Source organism: Podarcis pityusensis (genome assembly GCF_964106645.2).
Source record: "Podarcis pityusensis genome assembly, chromosome: 10".
NCBI lineage: Eukaryota > Metazoa > Chordata > Lepidosauria > Squamata > Lacertidae > Podarcis > Podarcis pityusensis.
In genome coordinates, this window is record NC_138035.1 from 5926306 (window position 1) to 5950514 (window position 24209).

The 24209-nt window shown below is 48.4% G+C and overlaps 1 protein-coding gene across 2 annotated transcripts in view; it reads right to left on the reverse strand.

Moving 5' to 3' along the window:
- TNPO3 (transportin 3) overlaps nt 1-22819 on the reverse strand; it is a 45859-nt gene extending 23040 nt beyond the window's left edge. For both annotated transcript variants that reach the window (XM_081022728.1, XM_081022727.1), the window contains exons 1-5: nt 22291-22819; nt 8145-8345; nt 5987-6060; nt 3956-4112; nt 1060-1203 (exon numbers count right to left, since the gene is read on the reverse strand). In XM_081022728.1, the coding sequence (XP_080878854.1) occupies nt 1060-1203; nt 3956-4112; nt 5987-6060; nt 8145-8345; nt 22291-22485 (771 nt within the window). In that variant the 5' untranslated portion in view covers nt 22486-22819. The remainder of the gene's footprint in view (nt 1-1059; nt 1204-3955; nt 4113-5986; nt 6061-8144; nt 8346-22290) is intronic.
- Between the last annotated feature and the right edge of the window lie 1390 nt (nt 22820-24209).

The window sequence follows — 24209 nt, forward strand, 5'->3', positions numbered from 1 at the left end:
ATATACGGAACGCAGAAATGACCCAAGACCACCTGCTCAAGCAGGGGTCCGAAAAGCAAGAATGCAAAAAGGGTAGAGGGCAGCATGAGACGACAACCAAGGAACAAGTAAAGCGAGGCAAATGTGGTTCAGGATACACAGGGTGGAAGACGCAAGTCTTGGGGGGAAGAAGAAGAAGCGTTTGGATTTGATATCCCGCTTTATCACTACCCGAAGGAGTCTCAAAGCGACTAACCATCTCCTTTCTCTTCCTCCCCCACAACAAACACTCTGTGAGGTGAGTGGGGCTGAGAGACTTCAGAGAAGTGTGACTGGCCCAAGGTCACCCAGCAGCTGCATGTGGAGGAGCAGAGACACGAACCCGGTTCACCAGATTACAAGTCCACCCCTCTTAACCACTACACCACACTGGGAAAGGGAAAGGCCTGACAGATCATAGGAAAGTGATGAAACTCTTTCAAAAACAGCCTTCAGCCAACCCGGGGCCTGTTTTGGACTGCAAAGTCGATCAGCCCCAGCCAGGACAGTTCTTTACTATAAAAGCACCCCCACCCCTTAAAGAAGATTCCCCCCGGCCCCCACTTCTGCATCAAACGGGCAGAGACAGTGGGTTGCTGGAGGAGGAGGAGGAGGAGGAAGAGAGTGCTGCTTTTTCCAGCAGACGTGGTTTGACAGTAGGAGGCACTGCAAGCTCTTTTCTGCAGCGCAAATGCTCTGGTGGGCAGGCGGCCCCCACCTCCCAGTAGAGGGTGGGACTAGACAGCCTTTGGGTTCTTTCCAGTGCATTCCACTGCAGAGGGAGCCCCCTCTTGTTCTGTGAACACGCAGTAAGCTGCAGGCAGGCACAGAAACAGAGAAAGAGAGCACTATGCACACATCAGGACATTTCAGTCGCTGACTGTATCCTAGCATAAGACTGGGCCGCTCTCCCTTCAAGATCTGCCCAGATGAAGCCTTTGCAGCAACCAAGGCTGCACTTAAGGCCTCCCCGATGCCACTGTCCCCTGACATGGTGCCAGGCTGCCCTCTGCGAGAGAGGAGGGACCCTGGAAAACTCACCAGAACCTCAAAGAGCAGCGACAGCAACTTGCTGTTGGCCATGAAGGTGCTGTCGAGGACGCCCAGGTTGAACCAGCTGCCCAGGCAGCGGAAGATCTTAATCAGCATCTTCTCGTCGTTGCCCGCCTTCTCCACGCAGGTCATCTGCAGGGAAGAAAGGGAAATTGGGAGAGGGGGCTAGGGAGACCTCGCAGTGGTGCTGATAGTGCTCAGTACATCCCCAACAATGCAATCTGTGCATGTGCGAGTGCCTGCAATCTGCAGCTCCCATGCAGGTGCCCTCCAGCTGTTTTGCAGTAGGGCAAGCTGTGCTGGCTGATGGCAGCTGCACGCCAAAAGGGGCCTTATGGTCTGTGCATGTGGTTTGGGAGCTGCACGGTCAGGGGAAAACAATGCTATCCAGGGTTGTAAAGACTGCAGAGAGAATAATTGGGTGCACTCTTCCCACCTTAGATCAAATCTACACTTCCAGGTGCCATAAGAAAGCTGCAGAGATAGCGCAGGATAGTGCCCACCCCGGAAATGATCTCTTTCAGCTTCTGCCTTCTGGAAGAAGGTCCAGGGTTATAAAGGCCAGGACCAGCCGTCTGAGAAACAGTTTCTACACAAATGCAATTCTGGTTCTAAACGCAGCATAAGGGGCCTCTATAGTATAGTGTATTTTAAAATGGGGTTTCAGAGTTTTTAGGGGGGGTTGAATGTTTTATGTAGTTTTTCAAGTTCATTGTTCTGCATGGGACAATGACAATAAAGATATCATATATCATGCATCGTAGAAGGCTGCTCTTTGCCAGCGCTTGCCCCTCCCTGGGCAGCCTTCCGAGAAGGGGGGGTGGGTCTGAATTCTCTCTAACGTAACATCTCTCAAGGTTGCCAGCCCCTATTTCAGTGACGGCAGAGACAGAAAAGCAGCCAAGGTCTGAAGTGGGATTCACAGAGGGAACCAGGGAATGCAGGAAGGACCCAAACAGGAAGTACATTGTGCCAGGAGACAGTCGGTCAGTGGGCAAGTTATTCCAGCTCACCCCGAGTGACTCAAAAGTGGAGCCTCAGCAAAATCAGGCAGAGAGGCTGAGAGAGACCATGCTGGCCTCAGCAGCTTTGCTGTCTTAGTCAAACACTGAGCCTGGATCACGGCAGGGCGCCAAGGGAGGGGGGGGGGAATCCCCTCCATTTTAAACTGGGGGAGGGCTGCCCAGCAAAGTCCTGCCACATCCTGCCCTCATCCCGTTTGTCCTCAAAGCTCATCCTCGTTTTGAAAAAAGCTGCCACTATTTCAATGCGGGCTGAAAGCCGTCACCCCCTTAATCAATGAGCGGAATCAACCAAAACTTTAGATGAAGAATTAAGGCAAAAGAGGAAAGCTGCAACGCCCAAGTTAATTGATTGAGTAATGTTTAGTTAATTGACCTGGAGAGTGGCATCCAGGCTGTGATTCTCCAGGATACTCTTAGCACCAAAAAAATAAATGGGGGGGGGCGGGTAAACTTGGCCAACGTGCTAGTTCTGGCTGGGAGATCAAAAAGCAATGGTCATGGCAGTTAGGGGTTCTAGAAAAAGTTACAGAGCGTAACAGACAACTTAAGAGGGGTTAAATCTAAAACGTGACTTTAAGTCACTTGGTCTCCGCTTCTTGAGTTCCTTTTGAGAAGACAGGGAGCAATCCTCCCCCCAGATCTCCCCATTGTGGACAGGCATCACAACCTGAACGGTTTTGGTTCTTAGTTTAAAACCTATAAATTATCTTCATATTGCCGCCTGTGTATTTCCTTCATGATTGTTTGGATTTTGTCCTTTTTCTGTGCATCCACGAGCACCACTGGAGCTAGGTTCGTAGCTATGTCTTACGTGCCTGTACTCTTCTTGTTCAGAGGTTTCTTGCACAGATTGGATACGGCCTAGGACCCTCGTACCTGTACTCTTCTTGTTCAGAGGTTTCTTGCACAGATTGGATACGGCCTAGGACCCTCGTACCTACGGGACCGACTCTCCCGGTATGGCCCATGGAGGACCTTAAGGTCCATAAATAGCAACACCCTGGAGGTCCTGGGCCCTAAGGAAGTCAGATTAGCCTCAACCAGAGCCAGGGCCTTTTCAGCACTGGTTCCGGCCTGGTGGAACACTCTGTCTCGTGAGACCAGGGCCCTGCGGGATCTGATTTCTTTCCGCAGGGCCTGTAAGACAGAGTTGTTCTGCCTGGCCTTTGGCTTGGAATCAACTTGATCCCCTCCCCCTCTTTCCTTTTTCCTTCTGTGATGGAACTCCTATTTGGGGACTTCCCTGGCTTTTTTCTGGCCCAAGTAGGACCAGTCTGGATAGCTGGCCTTGGTGAAGATTTGACGTTTTCATCCACAAAAAGCTTTTGATTTGAGTTTCTACTGAAATGAGGCTGCATTTTAATGTTGTACTTAATCTTGTTTTTAAGTCGTATTTTAATCAATTGTTTTTATACCTGGTCTTGGCTGGGGAGGGCGGGGTAAAAATATTATTATTATTATTATTATTATTATTAACCCGCCATGAATGCTTTAGTTGAGATTCCTGCATTGCAGGGGGCAGGACTAGATGATCCTTGAGGTGCCTTCCAACTCTACAATTCTATGTAATTTTTGCTAAGCTGTAAAATCTCCATAAATTGAAAAAGGAAAGCAATAGGTTCCCCCCCCCCATTACTTTGCAGACAGCCTATGAGGTATCAGGCCCTAGACACAGACACACACCCTAGGAGCATGCAACTTTAAGTTCACCGTCGTCCAGGGAGGTAGACTAGGCTGAGAGGCCCCAAGTTGCCCACTGAACTCCAGGGCTACATGAGGATTTGAACCCAGACCTTCCCACCTCCATGCCGAGTCCACCCAACCGGCTCCCAGGCCCTCCCTCTTTCCTGGCTGCTTACCAGCAGAGAGACCACTGTGCTGGAGTAGTAAGCCAAGTCTTCGATGATCTCAGTGCGGCGGTTGGCTCCGATGCGCAGGGACCGGCTGTGGACCTCCTCCGGCAGCACGGTCAGGATCTCCAGTAGGAAGGGCAGCGAGGTCACGTCATTGTTGTACCTGGGGTTCCAGGGCGAGGGAGGGGGGCGTTGGGGGAAGGGAAGAGAGGAGAAACGTGAGATGGCAATGAAAGGGGACTGCTAGGGGTACCCCCCGCCAGCCCGCCAGCAATAGGGGCCCCCAAGTTCTTGACCCCGATTCCAGAGGGTGGCTGTCCTAGCTGGGCAAAAGATCCTGGGCGATTGCCTAAGAACTACTAATGCTATGCAGGTTTGGACTTGATCGGTCGCTCAGTTAAGCGATCCTGGAAGTCCCATGCAAGAGCAGGGTGAAGCATGATAAACATGTTTTCGTGCTTTAAAAACACACACACACAAATTTGCACCCCTGCCTCCGTGGCAAATAACAGAGCTGCAATTGTCCAAGTTACTCCCCCCCCCTTTAATCTATCTGGCGTTATGGTTTTGTCTTCCAAGGAGATTGAGAATACTGCTTCTCAGCTCTGAAATAATTTGGACTCTTTATTGCAGCTTTAAAGGGACACGGGTGGCGCTGTGGGTTAAATCACAGAGCCTAGGACTTGCCGATCAGAAGGTCGGCGGTTCGAATCCCCACGACGGAGTGAGCTCCCGTTGCTCTCTCCCAGCTCCTGCCAACCTAGCAGTTTGAAAGCACGTCAAAGTGCAAGTAGATAAATAGGTACCGCTCTGGCGGGAAGGTAAACGGCGCTTCCGTGCGCTGCTCTGGTTCGCCAGAAGCGGCTTAGTCATGCTGGCCACATGACCCGGAAGCTGTACGCCGGCTCCCTCGGCCAATAAAGCGAGATGAGCGCCGCAACCCCAGAGTCGGTCACGACTGGACCTAATGGTCAGGGGTCCCTTTACCTTTACCTATCACAGCTGTAACGTATATTCTCAGTCGGTCAAGCCAGTTTCTGCATAGACAACAGGCTGGCTTAAGAATACAGTTTAAGAGTAAGTGAAGATGTTGAAAAGGAAGTCAGAAATACTGCTGCCTGTACAATGCTATATTTAGAGCCTGATTCATAGTGCCGGTTGAGGCCTTTAAAGCCCTACACAGTTTGGGTCCAGTCTGCCTACTAGCTGCCCTTGGTCCATCTAGTTCAGTGCTGTCTACACGGACAGGCAGAAATAAAGTAGCAATGTAACACATATTTCTGCCTCCTTCTGCTGCTGTCTGGGTACTCTGCGCTATAGGGAGCGTGCCTGAAGTCTCATTCAAAGGCTTAGGTCGTTAATCACCGTCAGAGGAGATTCCGAAGATACAGCCGGAGGAATAGCCATTTCAGCTCAGTCGTACGGACAAAAGGGACCTTAGCCCCTAGGAGTTGGCTCCTATACTGGTACCCTTAGCGAGTATGTGGGGCAGGACCTTGTCAGTGGTGGTCCCTAGCCCCCACCATTCAGATCATCATTTAGCCTCTGCCCTTCCCCACTTTGACAAAAATCACAAACACTGTTTAGTTTGAATACACCTTTGATGGCTGCCTGTTTGTGAGCAAAGGCTGGAGGTGCTGCTGTTCTTACTAAGCAAGCCGTCCCTAAATCGATTTTACTCTTCACCGTTTTCTGTTAAGTTTCAGGTTGTCAGTCGGAACGCAACCATGTGCATGAAAAAGCAAAGCACGAACAAACCAACAGGCAGTCCCCAGACCCACTAAACCTCTCCCACCTGTGACACGCAGCTCCCCACGTGGCTGGAAGCCGTTTCCGAAGGCCCAGAAGGGCAGCCCACGACCACCACCCCAAGAAAATCTGCTTTTACACAGAAGCACCTCATCTGGGTTTACCACTTCACACACCCGGGGCCATCTCATGTCATCAGCACTTTGCATAACCATTACAGGGTACAGAAGGTTTAACTGGAGGTGGGAAGTGGGGAGAAGAGGGAGATTTGTAAAGGGAGCCACTTACTTTTCAACCAGTGTGTGCACACAGCCCTTCCAGGAGGCCATCTGTAGGGCGAGGTCTGCTATGGCTAATGCAAGCTGCAGGGGAAGAGAGGCGGTGGGAGAACACAAGTCAAAGGCAGGCGCTTCCAGCTAAAAGATGTAGCTCCCCTTTCCATCCCCTGGCCACAAGGCTCCAAAAATAACAGACTGGCAAATCAAATTACAGGAATTGGTGGAGACGGCTCAACTGACCAGGAAACTCAGAGGAAACTCAAAGCAAATATTTGTGGGAAAATGGGATGGTTATAGAAGATATGTTCAAAAATACAATAATAGTTTTGACTCCGTGCTAGCATTCGAGTGACAAAGGAAGTAAAAGGAGGTGGATAACAATTAAGGATTTAGTTACAGATAGGTAGCCGTGTTGGTCTGCCATAGTCAAAACAAAAAAATTCCTTCCAGTAGCACCTTAAAGACCAACTAAGTTAGTTCTTGGTATGAGCTTTCGTGTGCAAGCACACTTCTTCAGATACACAGATACTGTGTATCTGAAGAAGTGTGCTTGCACACGAAAGCTCATACCAAGAACTAACTTAGTTGGTCTTTAAGGTGCTACTGTGTATCTGAAGAAGTGTGCTTGCACACGAAAGCTCATACCAAGAACTAACTTAGTTGGTCTTTAAGGTGCTACTGGAAGGAATTTTTTTGTTTTAATTAAGGATTTATTATGTTTTCAGAATGTATCGGAAAATTTATATATAAAGGTTTATTGTTTTGTGTACACTCGATTGCAAGATAAAATATATGCAAAGGGACTTGACAGGAAGTCCAAGTTGAAGAAAAGATTTTGTAAAATAAAAGGGGGGGGGGAATATTTACTTTCATTATTATCATTTTGTGTGGGTGGGTATGTGTCTGTACATATGTGTCTTTTTGTATGGAATGTTTGGGAGGAAACAAGACGGTAAATAAATTAAATATTGATGTATGTAATTTTTATTTCTTAATTATATTTAGTGGTATTATGGTTGTATTATTTTCTTGTAACATAAAATCATTCAATAAAAATTATATATATATATATATATATATATATATATATATATATATATATATAAAATGAAAGATGTAGCTCCCCCACTGCAAGAAACCGTCCGCTGCAATTGCACCTGGCTTTCAGTTAATGTAAGAGCTGCCTGCTGGATGAGTTCAGACTAAGGGGTCAATCAGGTCCAAGAACCCTGCTTGACACTAAACAGCCAGGAAGCCCCCAAAACAGACACGAAGGCTAAAGGCAGGTGCCCGCTGTTGTTCCCCAGTCACCAGACTGGCATTCGGAGGTAGACTGAGGAAGAGGCAGGCTACCTTTTGAGAGTCCACTGAGCTGCCAGGGCCAATAGGTAATAATAATAATAATAATAATAATAATAATAATAATATTTTTTTATTTATATCCCGCCCTCCCCAGCCAAGGCCGGGCTCAGGGTGGCTAACAACAGTAAAGTAATACAGCATTCTAAAATCAGTTCAAAATCTAATTAATGGCAAACACTGGGCTAGAGTTCTGCGAGGATTACCAAAGGAGGGGGTCAGACTGTGCCTTGGCCAAAGGCCAGGTGGAACAGCTCTGTCTTGCAGGCCCTGCAGAAAGATGTCAAGTCCCGCAGGGCCCTAGTCTCTTGTGACAGGGCGTTCCACCAGATCGGGGCCACGGCCGAAAAGGCCCTGGCTCTGGCTGAGGCCAGTCTAACCTCCCTGTGGCCCGGGACCTCCAAGATGTTTTTGTTTGAAGACCGTAAGGTCCTCCGTGGGACATACCAGGAGAGGCGGTCCCGTAGGTACCTAGGCCATATAGGGCTTTAAAGGTTAAAAGAACATCAGATTGGTCTGCAGGTTCAGGCCAGCGTCCCATCTAGTCCAGACTCCTGTTCTCACAGTAGCTAACTAGATGCAAGCAGGACCCGTGCACAACAACTGGTTGTTCCAGCAACCTGTATTGTTCAACTGGTTTCAATGGGAGGCATACTACCTGACAGTGGAGGCAGCACACAAACCAACCCAGCCAGTAACCACCGATAAAAGATACCCCTCCATGAAGCCCCCTTTAAAAGCCATGCAAGCTGGTGGATGCCTTCTGAAATGGCCACTCTCTCCCCACAAACGTGGGGTTCACTGCTCACCTGGGTGACGATGACAGGGGACATGTCTTTCAAGTTCTGGATGTGGGTGAGCAGCGAGTCCCGCAGCGAGACGTGGGAGTCCGTCGGGAGCTCGTAAAACGAGGTCTGGATCTTCATCTTCATGGTTTGAGCGGCAAAGTAGCACGATTCCACATCCTGTCGGATCTGCAGCAACTGATCCGAAATCTCCCAGGCGTGGACCTTGGGGCGAGACAAAGGGGGAATGGATGCCATCAGGGCAAAAAAGGCAGGTGTGGTGTGTGTGTGTTTATCAGCGGCTTCAAGCTCCAAAGAACCTGTTTCATAGATCAGTTGCAACAGATGGTCAGCGACAGAGTTCCCAGATCTCCTGAAAGACCCTAAAAACTTGTATGCTTTTCGTTATTATTATTATTCAGTTATTAGATTTTTAGTTATTATCCCGGTAGGTGTCCCAGATTTGGAAGTGAATGGAATGGGGAAGAGAGGGAAGTACTGGAGATGTAAAGATCTGACTTTGAGTCAGATCTTTGAGTCCATCCAGTTTGCTGAATTAATTAAACAGTTTTAACAGGATTTTGAATAAACATGCAATTGATTGTTACTGTTTTCCCTGTGTTATGAACTTCCTTAGTGGGCTGCACCAACCACTATTCAGAACTATGCTTTTCATAGGTCAGGGTGTGCTGGGGATGAGTTTATGGAACCAGCCAAGGGAGCCAAAATGTTTGGGAAGGCCTGATCTACAGCAAGCTGTCAGATAGGGCGCAATTCAAAACTAGTAGCAAGTCTTTTTGAGGCCACTAAAGGGGCAGCATCAAGTCTCCGGGGTCCAACCCTGAGCAACAGGCTACCAGGCCTCATGCACAAGCGCCTGCTCTGTGCGCACGCCCCCCCCCTTCCTGCTCCTTGAGCAGATGGATTTGGCTCCCACCTTTGGCATGCCTGGACTTGGCTGCCCCAGACGATACGATAATCTTTATTGTCACTGTCCCATACAGAACAACAAAACTGAAAAAATCTACATCAGACATTCAAAAACCAACAAGCTTGCTATCCTAGCTATCCCAGCCTGGTTAGCCCCCTAAAAACTATTAAATACAATATACTCCCACAGAGACTACCTTACACTGCGTTTAAAACCAAAATCACATTTGGATAGATACTGTTTCTCAGGCGGCTAAGTCCTAGTCTTTATAACCCTGTACCTTCTTCCAGAAGGCAGAAGCTGAAAGAGATCATTTCCGGGGTGCGCACTATCCTGCGCTATCTCTGCAGCTTTCTTATGGCACCTGGAAGCATAGATTTGATCCAAGGTGGGAAGAATACCCAATTATTCTCTCCGCAGTCTTTACACCCCTGGACCTTGATCTCTCCTCCTCACCCTGGACGGCAGGGCTCTGGGGTTCCGGATCTTGGTGTGCAACCAACTCTGGCCACCATAACCATCCAGCTCTGGCCCCTATTCTGCCAGGGACCCGTGCAGCTCTCATACACTGCGCTGCATGGACACAAACCTCGACAAAACTCTGCTTTTCTTCTCCTCCTAGAAATGCCCTACAACTCTTGTAAGACTATTGGTCATTTGTGGCACTGTGGGGACGGCTTCCTACCTGGGATGGAGTATAGAATGAGTTGCATTTCTCCCTTTATTTTATTTTTTTATTTTAATTTTATTGGAATTTTATTTACAATATGACACAACCGCCCCCAACCCCCCAATACACAAATCCACCCTCATTAAACGTGAACATAACATGCTCAACAATACAAACAACCAAATAAAAGACTTCCTTTATCTTTTAAAACAAAGAGGAAACAACCGCGACACAGCCTTCACACCCACTCTCTTTTCCGGGACAAGGTTGTTGCACCCAACTTGCTATCCTCCCAGTCCCAGGCAGGATGTTGCACCACTGTCCTCAAGAAAAAGGGGAAGGAGTAGATGTAGAAAAATGAATAGATCAAACGGGCTGGCAGGCACGCACAAGCCCACACACACACTGGCTATACAACTGTAATTGACAGATCTGTTTTAATGGTACCATATAGTTCAAGCTATGGTTTTCCCAGTAGTGATGTATGGAAGTGAGAGCTGGACCACAAAGAAGGCTGAAGAGAAGAGAGTTTTGGATTTGATATCCCGCCTTTCACTCCTCTTCAGGAATCTCAAAGCGGCCAACATTCTCCTTTCCCTTCCTCCCCCACAACAAAACACTCTGTGAGGTGAGTGGGGCTGAGAGACTTCAAAGTAGTGTGACTGGCCCAAGGTCACCCAGCAGCTGCATGTGGAGGAGCGGAGACGCGAACCTGGTTCACCAGATTACGAGACTACCGCTCTTAACCACTACACCACACTGGCTCATCGCCGAAGAATTGATGCTTTTGAATTCTGGCGCTGGAGGAGACTCTTGAGAGTCGCATGGACTGCAAGAAGATCAAACCTCTCCATTCTGAAGGAAATCAGCCCTGAGTGCTCACTGGAAGGACAGATCCTGAAGCTGAGGCTCCAATCCTTTGGCCACCTCATGAGAAGAGAAGACTCCCTGGAAAAGACCCTGATGTTGGGAAAGATGGAGGGCACAAGGAGAAGGGGACGACAGAGGACGAGATGGTGGGACAGTGTTCTCGAAGCTACTAACATGAGTTTGACCAAACTGCGGGAGGCAGTGGTAGACAGGAGTGCCTGGCGTGCTCTGGTCCAGGGGGTCATGAAGAGTCGGACACGACTAAATGACTAAACAACTGCAAAAAAGGGAGAGGGAATGAAAGCAGTCACTTCAGCCTGCAACAGGAATCGTATAAAGTTGCAAGAATCATTGAGGGGCACAGGAACTCAGGGGAAACCAATGGGTACTCCAGTTCCCATCAGCCACAGCCAGCAAGGCAAATGGTCACAGAATCAGAGTTGAAAGCAGGGTGGATTTGATTTAAATCAAATCGGTTTAAATCACGATTTAAATCACCAGTCAGTAAGATTTGATTTAAAACATTTTTTTAAAGAAGACTCATTCTCGCTGGTATAATCTTAACATTTGCAACCAGATGAAGGTTTAGTTTTTGGAATAATAAATCTTCAGAGCGGTTTTTACAGTTATATAAAAAATTACTGATTTGGTTATACTGCTAGAAATACACAGACCGATAATTATGAAATTATTGTGAGGTTTAATAAGTTAACTGTTTTTATTTGGACAACTTTTCTGCTGTAGTTTATTGGAAGGAGAAAAACAAACATTTCCTTAATAACTATTTATTTAACTAAAACAATAACATTATAGCATACGTATCCAGGTTTGTTAACTAATGTGGTTAAACAATTTTTTTAAAAAATAGCACACATGAAAAACCTAAAACAAATCCTTATTTCCTGCCTTTGAACTATAATGTAACTTAAATAGAAAACTACCATTAGAAAGATTTTTTCTCCAAAAGCATATTATTTTAAAAATCTGATTTAAATTTTTAAAAAATCCGATTTAAATTTTAAAAATTTGATTATTATTTTTTTAATCATTGGTTTTTATCCACCCTGGTTAAAAGGGACCCGAGGGTCATCTAGTCCAACCCCTGCAATGCAGGATTGAACCTGCAACCTTGGCATTATCAGCGCCACGCTCTAAGCAACTGATGCGCTTTGCAGTCCAGCAGCGTCCAGAGGGCACCACGTTAGTTACCCACCGACGGTCTTGTGAAAACAGTCTGTGAAAACGGCTCTCGGGAGGATCTGAAATGCCCAAACAGACAAAGAAAGGCAGCAGGAGAGAAATAGCTGGGCTTTTTTTAAAAAAAACAACATATTGCTGCTGCCTTGGGAAAGTTTGTAGGAATCACCACGGGAAGTTTAATTGCGGCAAACAAGCTATTTGGAGGATGGAGCTGAAATATTGATGAGTTTCCAGACAAGGAGACCTTGCACTAGAAACCCAATTCCCAAAGCGATTGTTAACTGTTTTATTTTTACTTTTTAAAATAATTTTTATTCATTTTCCAAACAAGTTTTATACAGTCAACAAATTATTTTACACTCATGCTTCAATTTTTGACTTCCCTCAGTTTCTCTGTCAATCTTTCGAAAAATTTCTATTTATTGACGCATTTCTAAACATGATATTGCCTTTCCCCACTCCTTTTCCTCTTACTCTCTTTTTTGCAGTATTTCTTACTATTTCACAGAGTCTCTTCAAAACCAACAAGCGTCTGTACATCACATATATTTTTCAGATATTCTGTAAATTTCCCCCAGTCCTCGATAAACTTTTGATCTTTCTGGTATCGAATCTTCCCAGTCAATTTGTCCAATTCTGCATATTCGGTCAATTTCCTTCTCCATTCTTCCACTGTTGGAATTTCTTCCTGTTTCCATCTTTGGGCCAGATTGTTAACTGTTTTAGGGGGGTAGATTGCATGTATGTACCACAATTCTATTTAGATTCCAGAAAGCAACCTGCTGCAGTCTTCAGCGTTTGGCTGAAAGACTGAGATTTGGGGTATCCCCATCAGTTGTGGGGATTGCTGCCCACCAGCTTCCTGGGGAGGCCACAAGACCGCTCAAAGCTGCCCCCAGGTCACAGTCTTGGTTGGGGAAGAAGATAATTTACTTCTCCTTTATGGGTTTGGAGATTTATAAACAGCCTTTCAGGGCACGCCACCACCTTTCCAAAGCAGTTGACAACCAGTTTTAAGCACATCCGAGGCGATTTCGATTTGAACGTTTCGAAACAGTAACGTGAACTAAAATGAATTCATCAAGGGCAAACCTGATTCAGACTACAACCAAACTTCAGAAAGACTATCAGCGTTAATGCTGTCATGTATTATGGCAAGGAAAGCGTTCCAAGAGGAGAAATTGGACTTAAGGAAAGTTCGCTGCTTCTCAGCTTTTGGGCCAAACAGGCAGTCGAGGAGAGGAAGGAAGAGAGGGGCCGTTATGAAAGCCCAAAATCACCAGCCACAGGAAAGATTTTTCAAAAGATTTCATAAAAATGAAATCAGCAGATGCATCAACAAAGGTCATAACTTGCAAGATCCTGAGTATGTGAGCAGTGTTAGAAATTAGACAGGCACATTTGGTTGTGGGTCCAGTTGCGACTATGTGGAGATCTGTGGGCGCCAGGTTGACAACTGATCTCTCCATCTGGCTGATCTCTCCGGCTTTCTTACGCAGGTAAGCAGAAGAGCTTATTCGTTGCACTTCTCTCCTGTCTTTTTCTCCAAGGCGTACATGGTTCACCCCCCAACTCCTCAGTAAATCTCAGCAACAACAGGTAGGCTAGGCAGCTATGTCTGGTCTGAGGCCACCCACTGAGCTTCATGACCGAGCGGGGATTTGAACCTTGATTTTCCAGGTCCTAGTCCGACACTCTAACCACTACACCACACTGGCTTCCTAGAGTACTTCTGCTAGGGCAAACGTAAAGGGACCCCTGACCATTAGGCCCAGTCGCGGACGACTCTGGGGTTGCGGCGCTCATCTCGCTTTACTGGCCGAGGGAGCCGGCGTACAGCTTCCGGGTCATGTGGCCAGCATGACTAAGCCGCTTCTGGCGAACCAGAGCAGCGCACGGAAACACCATTTACCTTCCCACCAGATACCTATTTATCTACTTGCACTTTGACGTGCTTCCGAACTGCTAGGTTGGCAGGAGCAGGGACCAAGCAATGGGAGCCCATCGCGGGGATTCGAACCGCTAACCTTCTGATTGGCAAGTCCTAGGCTCTGTGGTTTAGACCACAGCGCCACCCGCATCCACTTCTGCTAGGGGCAGCTATATAAATTAGTAGGTGAATAAACATAGGGAAAGCAAAATGTCCCTTAGGGAAAGATCTGAAGTATTTTCCTTGAAGCTTGAATTTGTTTTATTCTGGATTGTTTTATTTGTTGATTTATTCTGGATTGTTTTATTTGTTGATTTATTCTGGATTGTTTTATTTGTTGATTTATTCTGGATTGTTTTATTTGAAGTTATAATTTGTTGTAAATTGCTTTGAGATTTTTTCCCCTTTAAAATATAAAGAGGTATAGAAATGAAATAAATAATAATAATAATAATTTCATTTCAAAAGAAAATGGCACCTAGGCATTCCGTGGTGGCAACTGCAACCTAGATGCAAGGTGCTATTTGTTGAGCCGCCAGATGCTCTCTTGTGCAGGAGGAGAAGAGAACCATTGACTCCAGTGCATTTGAAGAGGCCCTTGGTGGGGAATGTGCCACAGCAGCTAGCAAAGAGCCACTTTTGTCTAGCTGCCCTGGGCTAAGTAACAACGGAGACTACGAGCATAGAAAGTGGCCTCTGGCCCACTGAGCCAACCCCTGGCCTATGCCAACTAGGAGTGAGTCTCCAAAAAGGGAGGCGAAATGTTCTGGGTTGCTCTTGTTTAACACATCACTGCCTCCAGTAGTGAAATCGGGTGGTGGGTGTCGGCCGAAACGGGAGTAAAAACTGTGCTACAGAGAAACAAGATGGAGGTTATCAGCGTGCTCAAGAGGGGGCAGATTTGCAAAGCACAAAAAAATAAATAAATCCAAAATTCACAATATCTATTTAAACAAAAAACCCAGCCTAATGACAACAGCATCTGCATCTGTTATGTAGTCATGAAATGTTAGTAATGTTAGTGATTAGTTGGAAGAGCAAAATGGGAATCGGGAAGAACAGAGGTTTGGGCCAGCTGGCACACTGTGTTGGGAGTTGTGGTCAAAATCGTCTAGTTTATAGCATCCTGGAGGAGCAGCATGGCTGTCTGGGCCTAAACCAGTGGTGTCCAAACATTTTTCAAAGAGGGCCAGGTATGATGAAGTGAAGGGCCGTGGGGGCCGACCAAAGTTTAGGATTGAAGTTGTTGAGTTTTTTAGGGGCCGTATTAAACCGACCGGTGGGCCGGGTTAGACCCCTGAAACGGACTTTGGACATGCCTGGCCTAAACCATTGGTGAGAGGGGTGAGGATACTCTGAAAGGATTTCAGCCCAAGGGGGACAGGTGAACCTTTCAATAAAATACTTCAATCCAGGATACTATAAGCTAGACAAATTTTTTTATTATTTTTCTACTTGGTATCTTCTTCCCCGGGCATCTAGCCGACACCTGATTTTTAGTTTCTCCCACGCACTGTTCTCCTCGCCACTCTCCTCTTATTTTCAGACATTTCTCTCCATCCCCACCTAACCCTTCCTCGACACGGGGAATAATTCGAACAAGGCCTTCCAAAAGAACAACTCAAGAATCTTTCTCAGAGCTAGGGATCAACTCTGCAATATATGCAGCAACTGTCGTGAGAAGAGCAGCTCTGAGCATGTGCAAAGTTTCTTTTCCCCCCCCCCAACACTAAGGGGCTGCAATTGGCAGCCAATCACTGGAGAAGGGGAGGGGGCGCCTCCCACATCAGGTGACTCCCAGGTAAGGCCCGAGTACTGCCTGGGTCACCACTGCAAACACAGCCCCTCTCTTCGCTGGGATGTCTGGATCTCAACTGCTACGCTACTCCCCCCCCCCCCAGCTTCCTCTTAAATACTGCAAAACCCTTTGCACCACCTGCCTACATGCTCTAGTCAAGAATGAAACCGGATCGCCATTCACAACCCTCTCAACAGATTAGGAGTAATAAAAATATATTGAAGGGCTTGAATGGAAACCAGTTTTGGGAACAGAGTGGAATGTCCTCCTTCTGCAGTGCCTCCTGACTCACTCCTGTGCAAGTCCCAAATGCTGCAGAAAATGCATTAATCTGGAGGTCGTGAGCGGGCCTGGCTTTGTCCCGAAAGCCACCCAGCAGGCAAATGCACAAAAGAGCCCAGGGCGACGCCTGAAATGAATACGGGGGAACCAAGGGAAGAGAGTTCTCCACAGGCAAGAGTGTCTCGTTTCCCTGAAAGTGGAAACGGGATCCTTCAAGTAGGTCGGCGCCTCTGCCAACCCTCCTGCTCACACCAGCAATCGAAGAGAGGACCTGTCCTCTAACCAAGTGCAATGGGCTTAGATGGCACTATAAAAAGGGGGAAAGTATTTCCTGTGGAGGGGACGCGGGTGGCGCTGTGGTCTAAACCACTGAGCCTCTTCGGCTTGCCAATCAGAAGGTTGGCGGTTCGAATCCCCGCGACGGGGTGAGCTCCCGTTGCTCGGTCCCTGCTCCTGCCACCCTAGCAGTACGAAAGCACATCAAAGTGCAAGTAGATAAACAGGTACCACTCTGGCGGGAAGGTAAACGGCGTTTCCATGCGCTGCTCTGGTTCGCCAGAAGCAGCTTAGTCATGCTGGCCACATGACCCGGAAGCTGTATGCCGGCTCCCTCAGCCAATAAAGCGAGATGAGCGCTGCAACCCCAGAGTCGGTCATGACTGGACCTAATGGTCAGGGGACCCTTTACCTTTACCTATTTCCTATGGAGGGAGAAGTCTAGGAGACAAAACGCCTAGAGAGATTTGGCCTTGGAGGCCAGGAATTGGACGTCAACAAGGAAGACTCTCGCAGGGATGACAAGGACCTCTCTCGGCCACAGCACCAATTGGGAGGCCCAGCCCCGCCTCAGCTGCCTACTAGGACGGACCCTTTAACACAGCACTCTTCCGATTCAGCCAAATGGGAAGCACCACAGGCAAACCCACACAAGTGACACTGCTGCTTCCACATGGCCATGGTGCCCAGAATCGATTGTGAAAGTTGCAGCTCCAAACATCCGGAGAGCAGCAAGCTAAGGGAGACTGATTTGGATTGCCAGTAAGTTCCACGGGACAGCGTTTCACGCAATCAAAGAGCGGCTATAAAGTTCTTTGCACAGCAGAACTGGAACAGAATCGAACAAAGAGCAAAATACCGGCATGCAGAACAGAAAAGGCTCGACGTGCCAGAGTCAGCATTTTTGCTCAATCATCTCACTCACGACAATTGCTCATCTTCGGTCATGTCTGCCCCTCTAGGTAAGAGGAAGAGAAGTGATGCCAGGGTGATGCCCAATTCTACGAGGACAGCTCTTACACTGGATGGCAGTAATGAATCATCAGGGGGGAAATACAAAATAAATAAATAACCCAAAAGATTCCTGCATTGCGGGGGGGAGGTTGGACTAGATGACCCTCGTGATCCCCTCAAATGCTGCAATTCTGTGAGTCCCACGTTCCTCCAGGTGCCTGGGCCCTCAGCCACTTAGGTCTCCAAAGGCCAAGTGCCAATGAGGTCCTTGCAATTTATGCAAGCGAGATTATGTTCTCTCTCGGTCTAACCCAGGGGTAGGCAACCTAAGGCCCGGGGACTGGATGAGGCCCAATCGCCTTCTCAATCCGGCCCGCAGACGGTCCAGGAATCAGAGTGTTTTTATATGAGTAGAATGTGTGTTTTTATTTAAAATGCATCTCTGGGTTATTTGTGGGGCCTGCCTGGTGTTTTTACATGGGTAGAATGTGTGCTTTTATTTAAAATGCCTCTCTGGGTTATCTGTGGGGCATAGGAATTCGTTCGTTTTATTTTTTCAAAATATAGTCCGGCCCCTCACAAGGTCTGAGGGACAATGGACCAGCCCCCTGCTGAAAAAGTTTGCTGACCCCTGGTCTAACCTATCTCACAGAGTTATGGGGATTAAAGCGTGGGTGGGTGGGTGGGTCTTGTATACTGCCCACACCTACAAGGGAAAGGGATAGGATAAAAATGGATGGGAAACAAGATGGAAAGAAAAGTCGGTTTGTCCAAGCCCACCAGGCGAGTTTCTGGCAAAGGTAAGATTTGAAGCAAAGATGTTGGCTCACAGGCTATTTCATGCAGCTGTGCTGGTTAGAGCATGGCTCTGACAATGCCCCAGTCGCTGGTCTGACCGCCCCAGAGCTAAATGATCCTCAGCTTTCCTTCCAACTCTATGAGTCTAAGCCACTAGGCTTATTCTCAGCTTGGGAGGCATCTTTAACGTACCATCTCTAGAACATAGGCTGTTTGTGTTTCTAGTTAACTGGAGCAAAGTCTTTGGCCACCTTAAAAGGTAAACCTACTACTGTATACATTTACTGGAAAATAAGCTCCACAGGATTTAGCGGGAGGATTTACCAGGTAAGCACATGCACTCATATCAACGCATGTATAAAAATGACACATATGCATTCTGGGCACGCCTGAACCTACCTTTTTCTATTTGTCCTTTAGATACCTTAAAATGGACTCAAGCACATGCCTGTTTTTAGTATGGAAGGGTTAATCCCTCCCATCCCTTAGGGTCTATCCTTTACTCACTTCCTTACCTACAAAAGCACATACAGTGGTACCTCGGGTTAAGAACTTAATTCGTTCCAGAGGTCCATTCTTAACCTGAAACTGTTCTTAACCTGAAGCCCCACTTTAGCTAATGGGGCCTCCTGCTGCCGCCGGAGCATGATTTCTGTTCTCATCCTGAAGCAAAGTTCTTAACCCGAGGTACTATTTTTGGGTTAGCAGAGTCTGTAACCTGAAGTGTCTGTAACCTGAAGTGTCTGTAACCCAAGGTACCACTGTATCACAATGAATCTGTCAGTCATTAAATGCCAAAAGGCACAATTATTGCTGAATGTCGCAGCTGGACACTTTCCCTACTTATAGGATATCTGAACAAGCCTAAATCCTCCAAAGCACATGATTCTGAAAGATAAAGAGTAGATTTGGGGTTTAAGAAGGCATCCCAAGAGCCCAGTGGCACACCAGTTGTCCTCCTTGAATGACTGTGGGAGAGAAAAGCAAAGTAAGAACTTTCTTAGAAGACCAGCCCGGCATGCATTGTGCAGTAAACCAGAAATGGGAATTTTTTTGTTGAGATGAGCAGTCCTTTATATTGGGCCCTAAAGCTGCAAATCCAGAGGTGAGAGAAGTGCAAGGAGGCTGCACCCAAAATATTTTAAAATTACGATTCAACAAGTTCTAAACACTGGCTGTTTTATTATGTAATTCTACTGTCATGGAGGCTCTTCCGGTGCTTTTACAACTGACTAGTTATTAAAGTTTATTATTATTATTTCATTTATTGCTTTATTATTATTTATGAATACTGTTTATGAATTTTTACTGTGAATTGCCCTGGAATATATGAGCGTTGTTTATATGCATGTGGTGCAGTGGTTAGAGTGTTAGGTCAGGTGAGACCAGGGTTCAAATCTCCACTCAGCCATGAATCTCACTGGGTGACCTTGGGGCCAGTCACCACCTCTAAGCCTAACCTACCTCTCAGGGCTGTTGTGAGGAAAATGGGAAAAAGGAGAACTTTGTACCTTGAGTTCCTGTTTTGTATGTATTAATAAGAAAACAAAATAAAATAACTATCCTATAAATAGCATTTCCCACAAGTGAGCTGGGGGACGGGACAGGGATTGTAGCCCACATGGTCAGCGCAGTACCCAAAGTAGTCCTGCAGTAAAACTAGTTGCATACCAGAGCTTTAGCACATTCATATTGACGGTAATCCCCAAAAGGGAGTCCACTTGTTTCGTGGAATTTCTGGTGCTCTAAAATAGTGAAAATGGGTCCATGGAAGGCTAGAAGACAGGTCTAACTGGGCCACACTGGCTTTGCAACTATCTTTAGACATGGGCGCGACTCCCAAGAATGCACCCGAACCTTATCAACATTTGCAGGGAAAAGTTACCTTACACTCCGCCACCCACTGCAGTGGCTTCCTCCCAGCTCCCTAGGCCGGGCAAAGAAGAAATCAGGACGAGATCAGTTGCATTCAAGCTATTAAGAAGCCAGTAACCATTCAGGCTCCTTTGGCTCCAAGCTGCTGCCCTGCATGGAATCTGTAACCTGTAGCTCTGCTCTCAGAAACCTGTAGCTCTGGTCTCTGAAAGCAACCTACAGCTTCCCAGGGAGAAACTGCAAGACCAGGAGAGGGAGGCAAAGTACAAGCAGCGTTCCTTATCTCACACACATTCAAAGTGAGTTTCGCAACCGGGCAAAAATGCAGGCTCAAGGCCCGTGCTAAAGTAAAAGGGGCTAGATTTTCTTCCTACCCTCCACGAATGAAGCCTGGGCTTCTGAGCATTCAGAGGCAGGCTTAGAGTTTCAAAGGCAGGGAACTTGCATAAGCTACCACAACACAAACCAGGCCCGTTTCAGAATAATCCAGGCATGCAAGCTTGCCGCTGGGAGGAATAAAAGGAAGTTAAGTCTCCCCCTGGTGTTACAACCCAGAGCAGCTGGACAGAAACGCACCATGGCAAAAATTAGAGATAAGGGAAACCATCAGGACTGAGGCCAAGAGAGACAACTTTTCCACAGCCTCAGGGATTTAAGCAGCGTACTACAACAAGGGACATGACCGACACTCCCAAATCAATAAGATTTGCTTTTTAATCCAAACAGCTTGTCAAACTACACAGGTTGCAGCGAAGTATCTCTGCGTGTTTTTTAAAACCAGGGTTTATTTTGAGAGAAGTGTTAGCACCATGATTCAGTTTTTTATGTTTATGGCACAGCACGAATTGACAACACACACATTTGCTTAGCTCTGCATAAATCCATGCCAAGTGCTGAAGAATCCGTGCGCGATGCCAAGAGATCTGTCACAACAGTTACGTCTACGGTATCTACATCTTCAACTCCTCAGAATGAGTTCTGGGCTCGGATCAAGCTATCGTGCTTCCAACACTCGTTTTGAACTGTAATCCCTACCTCTTCTGCGGAGGAGTGCCATGACTTGCACCGCAAAGTGCACAGCCAGTTAAATCCGATGCCTGAAACTTCTCTCACGCACCAACAGCAGTTCTCCAAAGAGGACTACAGTTACTCATCTACAGAATGAGCCTCCGGGCCTACTTCTCCAGCACCCATGCTGCGGCGGTTGCAAAAGGAGTAGAATGAAAAAGGGTGCTGGGTGCGGGCAGTTGTGAAGGTGCAACCCAGTCCCCTTACATATGCAGTTGGGAGCACAAGAGAAAGGGAAGGGCTTGGATTCTACCCGATTGAGAAGCCACTGCTCAGGAACCCACCTTTGCCCTGCAAGGCCTAGGAACTCATCACATGGGAACGCACCGGCATTCTGCAAAAGCCCCAAGTCTACTCATATCCCAAAGCCGCTTCCCGTACCCAATGTGCCTTGAGGCCTGCACACACACACCCCGTCAAGCCTTCCGAGTGGCACCCTCCCAGAATCCCCTGCAGCTACTTTGCTCACCCGACCTCTGCCCAACCCTCTGGCACCCCTCCTTGCCTCTGGCTGCCCTGGCACTTGCTTCCCACGCCCCTCTCCTGCCCAGACCCAACAGCCCCAGCTTATCCCTCCCTCCCAGGGTATCTCCTCCTGGTCCCCCTCCGCCCAATCCCACAGGGTCCTTCAGAACAGGAGCCTGACCCTTTGGCTTCAAAGACCCTTCCACCCCCATCCGGTGTGCAGGAGGCCCAAGCCCTTCCTGACTGCATCCGTCCCGAGCGACTTGGGGCGACAGAGTATAATTAATTATTAATTATTATTTTTATCATTACTACTACTACTATTCTAGTTTCTGAGCTCCTTTCCCTGCCTGTTTCCACGACCCTCTCGTGACCCTCCCCAATCCCCCCACCCCCACCACGCCTGGCCCTCTGCCCCCCCCCAATATTATTATTATTACTACGACTATTCCTGTTCCTGAGCTCCTTTCCCCGCCTGTCTCCATGGCCTGCCTCGAGCCTCTCGTGACCCTCCCCAATCCCCCCACCCCCACCACGCCTGGCCCTCTGCCCCCCACTATTATTATATTATTATTACTACTACTACTATTCTACTTTCTGAGCTCCTTTCCGCGTCCTGTCTCCATAGCCCACCTGGACCCTCCCCAATCCCCACGACCACCACCACGCCTGGCCCTCTGCCCCCCACTATTATTATATTATTATTACTACTACTACTATTCTACTTTCTGAGCTCCTTTCCCCGTCCTGTCTCCATAGCCCACCTGGACCCTCCCCAATCCCCACGACCACCCCCACGCCTGGCCCTCTGCCCCCCACTATTATTATTATTACTACTACTCTCTCGTGACCCTCCCCGATCCCCCCCCAAAAAAACCACCCCCACGCCTGGCCCTCTGCCCCCCACGTGCGCCCTTGCCCGGGGAATCCTCCTTCCCTCCGGGGCTCCCCATGCGCCTTGGGTGGGCCTGGGCTGCCCTTCCCCTCCCCCACCCCCACATTGGGGGGGGAGGCGGTTCGCCGCCCCCTCCCCTCCCCCCGCCCGCCGCTCACCGATCTCTGCAGCTCCCCGAGCCAGAGGCTGGCGCGCTCCTTGCCGCTGGGGTCCGGGTCGTGGTACAGGGCCTGCACGGCCTGGTACACCACTTGCAGGTTCGGCTTCCCGCCTCCGCCCGAGCCGCCGCCGCCGCCGCCGCCTCCGCCCGTGGCGGGTCCCGGGCAGCCGCCGCCTCCGCCACCAGGATCCATCCCTCCTCTTCCTCCTCAGGCCTCCTCAGCCATTACCGGGAGAGGGAAGAAGAAGAAGGCCTCGCCCCCCCCCCCGCCCGCCGCCGCGGAAACCGCGCCCCGCCGCGTGAGGGGAGAAAGTTCCAGCGCCCTCAGCCCAGGCCCCGGCCGCGGAAAGGCCCACGCCGCCCGACTCGCCTTCCCCGAGGGGCTGAGGGAAGGAAAAGAGCCCCGCGGAAGGAGGAAGAGGGGGGAAAAAAACAACCCCGCGCGGCCCAGCAAAAGAGCGAAGGCCCCGTCGTCCTGCCCCGTCCTTTGCTGGCTCGCGGCGCTCCCGCCCGGAACCGACGGCAACCGACGACGCACTTCCGGGCGGGCGGGCGGCGGGGGGCCGCCGCCAAAGGCGTCCGGGCGGCAGCACGCGCCCGGCCGGAAGTGGCCCGCCCTTGCGCCGGGAGGCGGGAAAAAGGGAACCGGCCCTTCTCTCTCTCTCTCTCTCTCTCTCTGTGTGTCTCCTCACTAATAATGGGAGAGGGGACCAGCCTTTCAAAAGAAAATAAAATAAAATATCATACTGTTGTTGTTGTTATTATTATTGGGCTGTTCCTGGAACAGCTGGTTTGGCAGGCAGAAGTTCAACAGGTGGGTGGGGGGTTAAAAAAAACCTCTAATCTGGCTTGCTGCGCCCTTCTCTGTGTGTGTCTCTGTGTCTCCTCACTAATAATGGGAGAGGGGACCAGCCTTTCAAAATAAAATAAAATAAAATATCATACTGTTGTTGTTGTTATTATTGGGCTGTTCCTGGAACAGCTGGTTTGGCAGGCAGAAGTTCAACAGGTGGGTGGGGGGTTAAAAAAAACCCTTCCCTCTAATCTGGCTTGCTGCGCCCTTCTCTGTGTGTGTCTCTGTGTCTCCTCACTAATAATGTGAGAGGGGACCAGCCTTTTAAAATAAAATAATATATCATACTGTTGTTGTTGTTATTGGGCTGTTCCTGGAACAGCTGGTTTGGCAGGCAGAAGTTCAACAGCTGCAGCGCACGTGGGTGGGGGGTTAAAAAAAAACACCTTCCCTCTTATCTGGCTTGCTGCGCCCTTCTCTGTATGTGTCTCTGTGTCTCCTCACTAATAATGTGAAAGGGGACCAGCCTTTTAAAATAAAATAATATATCATACTGTTGTTGTTCTTATTATCGAGCTGTTCCTGGAACAGCCTGCTTGGCAGGCAGAAGTTCAACAGCTGAGTATAGGGACTGTAAAAAAAAACCTACCTCCCTCTTTTCTGGCTTGCTGCGCCTGCTGGGTTTCTGCCTGCTTGAAAGGACAGCCTTGCCAGGAAAGGATCGATTGTTTTTATATGTTGATGCTGCCTCTGCAACTGTTCCTGGAACAGCTGGCTTGGCAGGCAGAAGTTCAACAGCTACAGCGCACGTGGGTGTGGGGGGTTTAGAAAAAAACCCTCCCTCCCTCTTATCTGACTTGCTGCGCCTGTTGGGTTTCTGCCTGCTTGAAAGGGCAGCCTTGCCAGGAAAGGATCATTTTTATATGTTGATCCTGTTTCTGCAGTGTCCTCTGGGTGAGTAAGAGCCAGTGCTGGTCTCACCCCCCACTAAGGAAATGGTGTGTGAAATGCCGTATTTTTCGCTCTATAAGATGCACCAGACCACAAGACGCACCTAGTTTTTGGAGGAAAACAAGAAAAAAAAATTCTGAATCTCAGAAGCCAGAACAGCAAGATGGATCGCT